The 13,452-nt window shown below is 41.8% G+C and overlaps 1 protein-coding gene across 4 annotated transcripts; it reads right to left on the bottom strand.

The window, feature by feature from the left end:
* Positions 1-197: 197 nt before the first annotated feature.
* On the bottom strand, positions 198-12,891 carry LOC122414864 (uncharacterized). Of its 4 annotated transcripts, XM_043426474.1 has the most exons (7): positions 11,899-12,891; positions 9,383-9,565; positions 6,855-9,278; positions 5,337-6,821; positions 5,059-5,240; positions 4,638-4,956; positions 198-4,524 (listed from the first exon to the last, which is right to left on the bottom strand). In XM_043426474.1, the coding sequence occupies exons 1-7, from the start codon at positions 11,939-11,941 to the stop codon at positions 4,322-4,324; spliced, it is 4,839 nt and encodes a 1,612-aa protein (XP_043282409.1). In that variant the 5' UTR covers positions 11,942-12,891; the 3' UTR covers positions 198-4,321. The 4 variants fall into 4 exon arrangements, with proteins under 4 accessions (XP_043282409.1, XP_043282408.1, XP_043282410.1 ...); XM_043426473.1 differs by having other exon boundaries at positions 5,337-9,278; XM_043426475.1 differs by lacking the exon at positions 11,899-12,891 and adding an exon at positions 10,320-10,576 and having other exon boundaries at positions 5,337-9,278.
* Positions 12,892-13,452: the final 561 nt, after the last annotated feature.

Here is a 13,452-nt window from a genome sequence, read left to right as displayed (position 1 = left end):
GATGACATATCAGTTGAAAAAATCGCGGCTCATCGTGAAAATGACATTCCGAAAGAGCTTTATACGATAATATCGATGCATGCATAATATACTGGAGATTATCGTCCAAAGTGTTATCCGCCGCGTATCGATCGCACGATCGTTACCGCGGGCGCCTTGTTTTTTTTTTTCTGCATCTAAAAGTTAGGTCAAAAATATTACGATGTATATCGGATTTTTATTAATTCATTGTACTATTTTTAATACACAAAGATGTATGCTTATCGTATTATTGTATCGATTTCAAATTACAATTCTGCTGCAGTGATATTCTCCATTATCGCGCGGTTATATTCGATAAACGCGCGCAACCATGCAAACCGACATATAGTAGTTTCTTATAACGATCGGTCTTATTGATGCATGTATAACCAGGTCACAAAAAATGTATTTAATCCTAATTCATGGTCTTTTCGTAGTGGCTTCAGTTTGTTTTCTTTTTTTTTTTCTCAATTTCATTCGCGTATCATGTAAAATAATACACATTATTAATAAAGAATTCACGATCCGAAATGTTGTACCGAACGAATGGCGGGCCCGCGGGAACCTTGCGAGAACGATAAAAAGTAAAAGTGAGCGATACAAGTTTGAAAATTTTATAATTGCAGCTACGTCAACGGAAACGAATAATTATACGGCGCGGCAAAGTATATATGCAAGATTGAAATTTGTCGTGTATAAATTTTAAATACTTATCGACTTTTCCTCTCGATCGCACTGATCGCGAGTTTTCATTTTTACTCTTGTTTCTTGCCATTTTTTTCATTTTATCACTCCATTGATGTTGGCATCGTCGTCGTCGTCGTCGTCGTCGTCGTCACCTATCCGTTACAATAACATTCTTCATATAGATATATATTTTGCACATTTCTATGCCATATTTTTATATTATACTAATTATTCGTATTATATTACTATAATTATTATGATTATAATGAATATTAGTATTATTATCATTGATATTATTACAACTATTTTCATATCTCTATTTTTTTTATACAAATCACTTGGGCGCGCGCTCTCTCTTATTTTTTGTTTTATTATATACTAGTTCTTCGGATGACTATATTGTTATAAATTGGCAATTTACAGAATTACACTGTTTTTCCTTTCATTAATTTATTTTGCAATTTATCCAGCAATCCTTTCTATATCGTATATATAATACAAGACGATTTTTTTTTGCCTCCCTAGCAGCAGCAGCTCAACTTTCCTTCTCATTCTCTTTCGCTCTCGCTTGTCACTTCTTCACTAGAGCAAAAGAAACAAAAAAGTCTGTGGAAATTACATTGTTTTTCGCGAGTTTTTTTTATTAATAGAATCAATAAAGGGAAAGAGTTGACATTCAACGTTCGTCGCGGTGCGCGGCGGGAATTATTGTACATACACGCGTCAACGCTTACATGAGCACAAAAAGTTCATCTTTTCTTCCTCTCTCTCGTTAGATTTCCACCACGCTCCGTTTCACAATGAATCAAGATTGTTTTTTTACACTTGATAGCGTTACAAGTTTTTCTTTGTCACCTCGCCATATGTCGCTCTGGCTACATCATTTTGTGACCATTCCGTTCTTGTAATTTTGATAGTTTATCAAATTTGAATTGTTCATCATTTATTTTATTGTCCCGTTGCTTGGGATCATACACGATGGAACAATTCTCACTGAAATCGGTGCTGGGTCTTTTCCGCCTAGATCGTTTACTACCTTTTTCAAGCTAGGAGAATTTCAATCAACTATACTCGATACAGATTTATCGTTTTCTCTCGTGGGGAAAAACAACAAAAAAAAAAAAAAAAAAAAAAAACGCCAAAAATGATTGCATCTCGATTGTTTTGCCATTATAATATATGATATAATAATTGTACACTCGAACGAAAAATAGTCTAGATAGTGCTGCTTCTTTTTATACACAACGCGTTTTTCATCTCCATTTTTTTTTTACAATGATTTTCTTCCTTTCCTTGCTATGTACAAGTTTCCATATCATAAGAGACTCGTTTTAGAGTCTCACGGGCAGGACAAGTACATGAAAGCCCTGTCGTCTGTGCTGACCCGACGTTATTTTTATATGCACAAAATGATATTATATATTCTTATCTCCATATGATAGAAGCTAATATTTAATAAAAACTGCGGCTCGTCTTTTTTATTTCGACACGAGTTTTGGCTCAATTCTAGATTTTATTTGCAAATTTGTCGACACATCGCATCGGGGCAAACAGGTGGTGGTATAGGGTAGAGAAGGAAAGGGGCTTCCAGAATGGATATGACCGAGTATAATGTATATATATTTGTATTTCATCCTTTATCTACCGTAATTTATATCTTATTTACATTATCATCTATATGTTATATTATTTTTATACAAAACTTTTCAATTTTTTCCGCTATTCTTCGTTCCGTTCTACTTATTTTTTAAATTTTCTTTTCCTTCTTTATCGTTCTCTTCTTTATACCACAACATGTACATCAAAAGAGAAAAAGGAGGATGATGAACCGAAGTCGTTCCGTCCAAATTTCATATACACGTGATTAGAAAAGATTTTTCAATTATTTTGATATTTTTACCAACACATATTGTTTATTGTAATAATGAAGATACGACGACGGCCATTATAATAATAATGATGATTGACGATGACGATAATAATAATAATAATAATAATAATAATACTAACAACAATAGTGTCGTTCAATGACATATTCTTCTTTCACTACCATAATGAGTATAATAATGAGTCATGATTGATTCGATCGATAAGTTACACATGTGCCTCTTCTTGTCCAGCATCTCTCGATCACTGGTTTTCTTTTCTACTCTGTGGAAACATCATTGTTCAACGATAAATCGAAAAAAAAAGTAGCTAAAAAAAGGAATTCTAATGACAAAAATCATACCGAACATGAGCCGTCACGAATCCTTCAATGAATTAATCATAATGGTTGTTTTATGATGATGATGATGATGATATTAATAATAATAATAATAATTTGATTGATATAAAAAAAAACGAAGATACATATATAGGTAATGAAAGTCGTAAAAACTACAGGTCCCTCAAAATTTCGCAAACTGTATTCGTACGCGCGTCCGCTGCCTGTACAAGTGTATCTTGGTTTTTTTTTAACGTGTTGTTTTTATTGATAAATAATCCAAGAAAAAACGAGGAAAAAAGAACTGATCGGTCAAGCTGCCCCGCAGTTTTGCCAATATTTTCCCCCTCGCGCATATGAATTTACATCCCACAATTTTTTTTCTCCGAATACAAATGGAATAAATAGCTAGTCTTTTGTTTTTAATTTTTTGTTTGTATATATATTCAAGCTATACTCTTTTTTTCATGGATTTTCCGGGCTTCCTTTCGAATAACTCACGCATATGCGCAATGTTTGACTGAAAAAAAAACCTGTATCTTCACTTCAGGTATCAAATCGAAAAAGGCCACCGTCGCAAGGCCACAGGCCGAGAAAGTCAATAAATCCAATCAACGGATAGCTCATAAACGAGTTTCATTTTTTTTTCTCTTTTACGTTCTTGTCTACAAAGTCTAACTAATAATTTTCCAATTTTTCATCTCAATTGATGGGTATACGATAATTGTTGCTTTCGAATTTTCTTTTTTTCTACTCGATCATTCGCGATAACGGAGATTACGTCCATAGAATGACCCGATCCATCTCCTTTTTTCTGATGTCTTTATTTTTACAATTTTCCATCTATTCCGTTGGGTTTTGAATGATGAACGCGAATTCATTTGAAACTCAATTTACATTTCTCCGTATACCAATAACAGAGACTTTTGAATGAAATTTAAATCGTGTTGGTTGGTTGTAGTAATCATATTTTCTTCACCGCGCGCACCACGCAGTCCATAAGAGGATTTTTCTGTGTTCTATCAGGGTACATAAAAAATCCTCGACTCTCTCTCTCTCTCTCTCTCTCTCTCTCTCTCTCTCTCTCGGTTTCGATCTTAGAGTCTAGAAATGAAAAAAAGCGAAGCTCGTCGATACCACGAATATCACGGTGTTGTTTCTTCATGCTACACCGTTGACGGCTGTCGTAAAATGTTGAATCTTTTGGCGTAACTTGGTATATCCGAAGGGCCGCCACCACCACACCGCCCCTCGACCACCTGGATTCCGTTGTTCCCGTTTGTATTCGTATTTTCGTAAATGTTGTAACTTGCTACGAGACTTTGCCTCGTTTCGGTTACAACGGAACGTGCCACCATTCGTATTTAACCGTATTTTCTCAACATTCACGGATTCGAAACCGTTGTCTCACGTAACCCGATGCAAATTGCATTTAGGTATGTACTGACTCGTATCGAGGAGCCAACCTCTCGTAAGGGCGCAAGGATAATGCGTTACCGATTTGCAGCCACGTTTTACGCAGCCGATGTTTGCACCGGCAAGACCGCAAGAGCCACAAATCGATTTGGTCGAGTCCCAAACCGCTTCCTGAAGTCCGGTTACTCGGCCTCCTGACCAAAACGAATTTCATTTATTAAAATACCAGTGATTCGTCGATAGCTGATACGTCATATATATATATATATATATGTCGTCGACAAGATTGTGGTTTTTAATAACATACCCGCCATGTAAACCCCGGCTGCCCACAGTGCGCATTGCTCGTGGAGCCAGACTTCCCATCGTTGTTCATCACCAGGTAAAAGGGTCATACCTGTGAGCGTACCAGGAACAGGGCATTCGACCGAGTTTCTCTTTTTCTTGCTCATTTTAGCAGAAAATTGATCAGCAAGTCCGGCATACCTCAAACTACGTTTGTTCTTGCTACCCTTTTTCTGTTCCGTCGTTATTTCTTGCTCGTCCGCCGATAGTATACCTTCCTCCAGACGTTCTTTCCCGATGAGGTACGGGCCAAAAAGATCGCTCAATACGCCAGCGGGAACCTTGAATAAGAATCATTTCATCATCAACGTTCGAGAGAGAGAGACAGATTGAAAGAGTAGAAACATGATGGGTGAGGAGGTTGAAACCCGGCGGAGGATTACCGTGTAAGTGCCCGGAGCTATGTGCGGTCCGGCTAAATTAGGATGAGGCCGAGCTGGATCACCGGGTACAACAGAGTGCGGGCCTTGCTTACAAAAAACGCATACCCATGTCGAATCGGTCGTATGCGCGTCGTACCGAGACGATAACGTCGAGCTGAATAAGCCCGCTCTGCTTACTTTACCTGATAGATAATTGAAAAAAATCAAATTATGAAAATCTATGAGAATCGAATTTTCAAACGAGGACGAAAGATGTATACTATTTGATTCAAACTCACCTCGATAATCGAGATCGTTCTGATGACTGAGTCTTTTGCTCCGTGCAGCATTACCATTTCCCACGTTTTTTCGTTTTTCTTTGTTCTTTTCTTCCTCGTCCTCTCTAGGCGCGTTAACGACTTGTACGCTGAGCGGGCTATCCCTGGGTCCCTCAAAGTGAACGACCGGACCTCTTGATCTAATCGAGCTTGCGTTTGAACCCGAATCATACGAGACCTCTCTTGGACCATCGACAATTTTGCTACTCTTGTTTCTCGCCTTTTTCGTTGGTGTCTCCATTTTTGTTTTCACCATTTTTGAACCTTTCCTTTTTTTTTTATTATTGTCCTTTGGTGCGATAAGATCTTGAATGCCACCGGGTGGTGGCGCATTACCGGAATCCCGAGATTTCGAAAATTTTCTCTTTCCACCACGAACTTTAGGCTTTTTGCACTTTTTACCAAAACTCGACGGTTTTGTCGCCGGAACTGTCGAGGTTACGTCCGTTATAGCTGTCCCCGTTATCTCGACGTTCCTACATTTCATGTTCTCGTCATCTACTCCTTCCTCCTCCTCCTCTTCCTCCTCCTCCTCCTCCTCCTCTTCCTCTTCCTCCTCCTCCTCCTCCTCCTCTTCTTCTTCTTCTTCTTCTACCTCTTCTTCCTCGTCCTCTTCTTCATCATCTTCTCCTGCCTCATCCTCTTCCTCTTCTCCCCCACCATTTTCCTTTTCTTCCTTTTTCGTTTCAATACCCGTGCTTTTATTCATTTTTTTTTTATTCTTAGTTTCACAAATGGTAGTTGATTCTTTTCTCGTGTCAGAGTTTTTGGCGTCTGCGCTAATATCGTCGTCAGTCTCAACGATACCGGCAAACATTTTCTCGAGTTCCGACTCGACCTCGTTGAAAGGATTCGTCGTATTAACCCCGCCGATGCTGTTGTTGCCACTGCCGCCACCACCGCCACCACCGCCACCACCACCACCACCACCACCAACGACGACGACGACGCCACTCCTTGGACTGGTAAGTTTAGAAAATTCAATCGCGTCGTCGCTCGATTTTCTTCTCTTTCGCTGGCTCATAGGTGTTTGTTGTTGGCACGTTTGGCTGGGTCCTTCGCTACTTCTTCGCCTTTTGATCGGTTCGCTTTCTTCCGTTCTTGTATAATCATCTGAATTTTCAGCGGGAATATTTTCTTTTTCTTCTCGCGGTGGAGGTGGCAGTAGCAGCATGACATGCGGGGACGAGACCGACGACGATTTAACTCGCTCGTTATTCGTGACGACGGTTGGGACATCGACGATCGGGCGGCGTCGTTCTTGTTCTCCCTCGTCGAAGTGATCGTCGTCGTTGTCGTTGTCGTTGTCGTTGTCGTTGTCGTCGTCATCCTCGTCATCCTCGTCGTCATCGTCCTCATCGTCTTCCTCGTTCTTCTTTGTTGGCTGATCTTTCGTCTGTTGCTCGATTTTTTCCTTGGGATTACGAACAATCGATATATGAGGAGGAGGAGGAGGAGGAGGAGGAGGCGGAGGCGGAGGAGGAGGAGGAGGAACAGCAGCAACAGCAGCAACAGCAACAGCAGCAGCGGCTGTGCTAGGTGGTACGACGGGTGAACGTACAACAACAGGCTCTTCGCGGAGAAACGTGCCTCCGCGTATTCGTGGTTCACGCGGCTCGGTCGGTTCGAGTTCCATATCTTCGACTTCCGTTTTCGAATCCTTGCTCACTCTCACAGGTTTCTCGAGCTTCCGTTTTCTACGCTGTTGTTTGGTATGATCGTTGGAATCGTCGTTGCTAAAAGAAGGCGAAACAACGTCTTCGTCCCGCGTTGGAGATTTAGACTTTTGTCTCTCCGGTGACATACTTTTGACGCTTGAATTATCCTTCTCTTCCAACGGGGTCACTATGACCGATCCTATATTTTCCGTATTTGCAAGTTTTTTGTTACCACCTTCGAGTTTTTCTAGCAACGAGTCAACTCCCTTTTTGCCCGATCGTTTACCCGCTGCTGTTACTACGGGTATCACCGGACCACCACCACCACCACTTCCTCCAGCTATCGTGAGATTTTTCGGTGAGCCAACTCCAACGTTATCCTCCATTTTGCGTTCTCGCTCCGTGGAAGACTCCCTTATCCGTCCATCCCCGTCCATAGAATCTTTGTCCATTCTCGAGGTTAGATTAACAATAACGGGCAATATGTTCCTCGGTACTTGAGCAATTACGCTTAGGGTATCTTTAATCTTGAGGGCGGCTTCCGCTGCCTCTTTTTTATCGATGGAACCGGCTGTGAGGGAAACGGCACCGGTGGTGCAACCGCTACCGCCGGTAACGACCCTCTCGATAGTTACACTCGGGGGTAAATTTATGACTTTCTGTGCAAAGTTATCAACAACGGCCCCCATTTCTTTAATTTTGTCGTGTAAATTAGCGACACCCTTGAGATTGCTCTCAAAATTTTTAACCGTTATTTTAGGCGTTGAAAGATCTTTGCTCGAGAGAGAAGGTACGGGCTCGCCGAGTGAATTCGGAGTCGGTACGGAGGAGCTGATACCGCTGTCGGAGGACGTTTCACCGTTGAGAGGTATCGGAGGTGAGATTATGTTCCCGTTACGGCTTCCTTTGTCGACGTTACGAGCGGTCAGACTTATCGGTATATCTTGGGTCATGCGAGAATAATTTTCAGCCATTTCGGATGTAGCCGATAGATCAAGCGTGTTCTGGGAACCCGGTGAATTTCTGTATTGATTTTGATTCTGTCGATTGTCAACGAGCATCTGGAGGCTGTACAGTGGGTTGCCTGGTGCGTTTGATGGTGGGGCAACGCTCTTCGAGGGTACGGTAGGCGTGTGCCAGGTTGGTGGTGCTTGCGTATGGGCCAATTGGGGGGTTAGCTGCGACGTTAGATGCGAAGCTGCTGCTCTCGCTAACGACGGATGAGCGTAGAATCCAGGTGGATTTAGGGAACCTCCTGAGAGAGCCCCTGTGTGCATATTCAAACCCGAAACCTCCGAAAGAAGATAGGAAAGATCGGATTGCGTGCGTTCGTACGAGCGCTGAGCGGAATCATGGCTGCTCGGGACTCCGCTTCCGGCGCCACCACCACTACCACCGCCGCTTCCTCCTCCTCCTCCGCTACCAACACCGCCACCGCTACCGCCGGCACCGCCGACGCTTCCTCGACCGGTGGCATTGGTTTTCCCCTGTCCCTGGGTCATTGTCAAATGATTCCAGACGTTTTGAGGCGGTGGTGTACCAACCGGTGGCCTACTATGACCCGGGTATTGTCCCGACATCTTTTCGACCGAATCTTGAATATGCTTCGAGCACAAATTTTTTACTCCACCCGGTGCTGCGAGGCTCGCTCGTCTCTCGCCTTTCACCCGACCACCACCAACCCCCGTCAATCCTTCCCCTTTCGATACCGGCCCAACTTCTAGCTTCGATTTGGACGTTACCTCCAGTTTCCCTCTGGTACCACCTCTGCTTCTATCTGTACCTTCGTCGGACGAAACTTCTTTTTCCGCTTTGTACCCTCGTTTCGTTAACTCTTCCACGTTCGAATTCGGCAGTGATATTAAACCTGGATGACCGCGATCTCGATGTAAAAAATCCAACAACGATGCGTTTGGTACATTTGCACCGATATTCCCACCGCTCGGTGGATAATCACCGTGCGGCGCCTTTCCTCCTGCTACTTCTCCTTCTCCCCGTGCTCTTTCCAAATGCCAATTGGAAGTTGCGGTACGACAAGCCGTTTCAAGATTCTTGTAAAATTCTGTTACTCCGCTCAATAAATTCTCGTTATCCTTGGACTCTTTTGACTTTTCTTCGCAATACAAATTACAGTCCACGCTCGATGCGTCGTTACATAGTATCAACGACTCCTGAGGATAACCCCAATGGACGCAGTCCGTCGGAAGCGCCCATTGTACAGTCGTGTAACCCAATGCCGAAAGCCCTAAACATATTCGTCACATTGTATTTAGAATATTGTATTTAGTGTTGTTTTGCGTCAAAGATGCTTTACTCCTGTCGTTGTTTTCCATGAAGAACTGTACATACCATTTCGAAGAGCAGAATCCAATTTGCCGGGTGTCAGACCATGCCGCGGTTCCAGATTGTTCTCAAGTCGAGCCTTATCGTTGATCAAACCCCGACAATATTGTACGTAAGCTTTGGCATAATCTAAATTTCTTGTCCGTTGATTCTTCAGTTCTGAATCTTGTATACTTTTTCGTGTTTCTTCTGCGAATGAAACAATACGCTTGTTTAATAATATGATAGCGCACCGATGACGAGACAGTTCCAATAAGCTTTGAAAATAAAAAGAAATATAGAGTTGAGTAAACGCGTGCGAACTGTGCGGGCTCTTGCATTGAAAATGCCGTACATTCATCACGCGAAATTGGATCCGTGTGAATAAAAAAATTAATTATGAGGATAAGAAAATAAGTATTGACACCGTTGAGGGATGATGAAAATGAAGTGTTGTGTTTTATATGACAAAAAATAGGGAAAGAAATCAGAGACTCTCTATTGGGATAACTCACGAAAATATAATGATGATTGCGCGTAGAGTTTCGATGGTATTACTTGTACACAAGAAGGATACGCATATCCAACAGGAAAATATAATATGCGCTTTCCCGAATTCTCGAATATTCGTATGTCGCGCGGGACACACCAAGAAAACTTATATTAAGTCTTGGCGCGACGATTCTATCCAACGAAAGATATATTTCACACGTAAAGTCGCATGTTTTAAAATTTTTCCTTTTCCTCGGGTAACAAAAAAATTGAGATGTCGTGCTAGCGAGGAGGGAAAAGAGAGGGGGCGATGAGGAACGGGATGATGGGAGGGGGGGGAGAGAGAGAGAGAGAGAGAAAAGATCGACGATTTGAGACGCGTTTGCCGGCACGCACAAAATCACACAGCAAACACACATACGCGCACCGTGATTACGAATAAATAATATGATGGAACAAATTTTAGACGCACCACCAACCAGCAACACCCTGTGACCCTTTAACAGGCTGTGTTTCACAGTTTGACTCTTTCTTTCGTTCGTAAATCGATGGGTACACTCGATTTCACCAGAGCGAGCGAGATAAACCGATAGTGAAAATGAGAAACATGTATATACGCGTATATTATTAGGAAGGGGGACGAACGGGCGGCGAGTGAGAGGTTCCTTCCCGTACCGCTTATATGCTCCGGCGATTCTCAGAGATCGCACCGATTCTCTCTTTTGGCCCTTTTCGCCTTCTCCTCAATCACAACTCCTTCTGCCACCTCCGCGGTTATCGATATCTCAAACATATCGCAACATCATTTTCCCTTCCTCCAAAATCTCTTTAAAATCGCATTTTACCCCTTACCGCTCCAAAACGCAAATATTATTACGAACCTTGACGCGCCCGATAACCCTTTTCGAATAGTTGCTCTCTCGCCTTTCCCGTATTTGTCCGATTTTCTTTTTTTTTTCTTTGCCCCTTTGCTTTTTTTCAGTAACTTTTGTTTCTTTTCGTTCTTTCTTCCTTTCGTTTCTTCCTTCCTCTCTCTCCCTCTCCTCTAACAGCGGAAAAAATCCTCCCTGTCGTCTCTCTCACGATGCATGAAAACCAAAAGCTAGAACATTCAACAATGGTGGCTTACGCTACGGCTCACGCTCGCGCTTGCCGTGTGCCGTGTGGTGTATTTGACGAACGCGCGAAATATGCGACACCTCCTGGCTCCGGTGGAAACCTATATCCAACGTTGCTGACGATAATATAAGCTCCCGAGTTCCATATTTTCTACCCATTACTTTTTATTACGTTTTTTTTTCTCCCTCTTCCAAAGCATTCGGAGATAAAATAATCGAATGGATACTTCATCAGTCTGATTTTCAATCAACCAATAAAAATCGACAATCTATTCGATCGGAGGATTTTCAAATAATAAAAATAAGTAACAAATCAAAGGAGCAACTTGTGGCCAATCGTGGCAGTTAGATCGGGGCGCTGTCCCATCTTCGGCCTTTTTTATTTTATTATTTTTTTTTTTAAACTGCTTTTAATCAAACGAATAATCTGCTGCCAAATGGCGAATAATTATGAAGGCAATATTGTTTAACCGAAATTTTTTCTCGCGTCATGGCAATTCTAAGCTCAACGCGGGTAACAAAAATTAGTATAATCGTCGATTAATATAGTAGCAGCAGTATCGCGTATATATTATTATTATAGTTGACGGTGACAACGACGACAACGACGACGAGACGGCGCACCTTTTTCAGACCGCCAATATCTAGGGAAATCGCAATTTTCTGCGTACGACGCTCGCGTCAACGACTACCAACTTGTATAACGGTGGTGGGATGGATGAGGGATGTGGTATTAGAAGCAAACCTGACTGAATCACTATTTTTTTCCTATTATTGTTACCATTGTTGAATAATATCGGCGAAAAATATTTGCTTATAATTGTAGTCGCTTCATTTATAATTACTAAATTAATTAATATAATGGTAGATTATTTCTATTTAAGCGAATAGAGAAAGAAAATTTTTTTTTCTCAAACACTATTATATACTTACCGTAATACTTTTGTTCAGACTCGCGTTTTCCGTTGAACGTCATTATTGTCAAGCATTTTTTCGACCGTAATGACGATTTTTATGTGGCAGCCAAACTCTGTATCGTTAGGTGATATTTTTTTATTGGACATTCCAAAAGCACGTGTGCGATACGCGCATATATTACGCGTCTATTGTTATTATGATAATTGGAAAATCATTATTAAACATTAAAGACGAACCACTTGATCAAAGTTAATGATAAAAGGACTCTCGCGCACTTGCACAAAGGAAACAATCGAGGTGTCCCTCCACCTTGCACCTCTGCTGTTTTATTATATTCACGATTCTATTACAGCGCGGGGATGGGTCGAAGCTTCTCGAAAAATGTCATAATTCACAATAATGGCATCGTGGATGCAACGAGAAAGCATTTGTCTTCCTTCAGCATATTTCTATCATTGTTTTGTTACTTTAACGAAAATCAATTGTCGCGATTTGAGTCTTTTGTTGGAGCTTGGAGTATTATTCGAAGAAAAATATTTTCTAGAACATCGAGTTTTTTTTCTCGCGTGCATTTACGCGTCAATATCCAATTCCAATACGGAACACGCCGGTTAGGCAGAAAACACCAACAAAACAGATGTTCAATAATGAGCGAAATCGGGGGTCAATGGCTTTTGCTATCACTACTTGACATTTTTTTCCAACATAGGCGGGTTATGAGAATGTTACAATCGTTATTAAAAAGTTTTATATTCCTTCTCTTCGATGTAAACAAACGAATATGCTCACACTTGTGACGCAATTTCACTGGGCAATGAGATATACACACACGCACTGGTGATCAAAGATGCTGTGTGAATTTTTACAGATATATATATATTCTCTTGTGTATATATATCGCGACGATGGTGGGGACACCAAGAAGTACGATGTAATACGTCTATCAACAACGCCACCACACCATGCCAGTGCGAAGAGATGATTGCCTCGAGAGCCCCCCCGAATGAGCTTCCGCCGCAGAGGCGAACAACGCACTATGGCCTCTGCACACTGCGCGCGATTAGCGATAGCCAATCAGAACTCTGCTTTTCCGGACGATGGCCAGAAAAGTAGAGCTCTCATTGGCTATATTGCTCGTCGCTCAGCGCTCATCGCGCGGAGTGTGCAGAGGCCATTATCGATAAAAACGGGTCGATTGTGGCGCCGTGCTATGGAAGACCACATTCTCCTTCCGCCGCATCACCCATATATTATCATCATCAACGGAGACGATGGGAATATCCGTTCTCATCATCGTCATTGTGATGCTGCCGCTTCTTCGCTTCTTTTTTCAATTTGCTACGTTTATTCCGTATTTGTAAATACAGACGGATATATATATAACTAAACCGGAAGAAGAGCTTTTATTCTGGTTTAGTTATAACGCTATACAACGGTACTCCTCAACACCTGAAATAACGAAATATCAGAATAAAAGTCTAAACCGGAATAAAAGTCTCGCGGGTTCCCCCCGCCCCGTGTAACAACGTGTAAACGTAGTCATTATATTCTTATTTTCCAGATGGCACC

Source organism: Venturia canescens, chromosome 8 (genome assembly GCF_019457755.1).
Source record: "Venturia canescens isolate UGA chromosome 8, ASM1945775v1, whole genome shotgun sequence".
In the NCBI taxonomy this organism is placed as follows: Eukaryota; Metazoa; Arthropoda; class Insecta; order Hymenoptera; family Ichneumonidae; genus Venturia; species Venturia canescens.
This window is presented reverse-complemented; position numbering and strand designations above follow the sequence as displayed.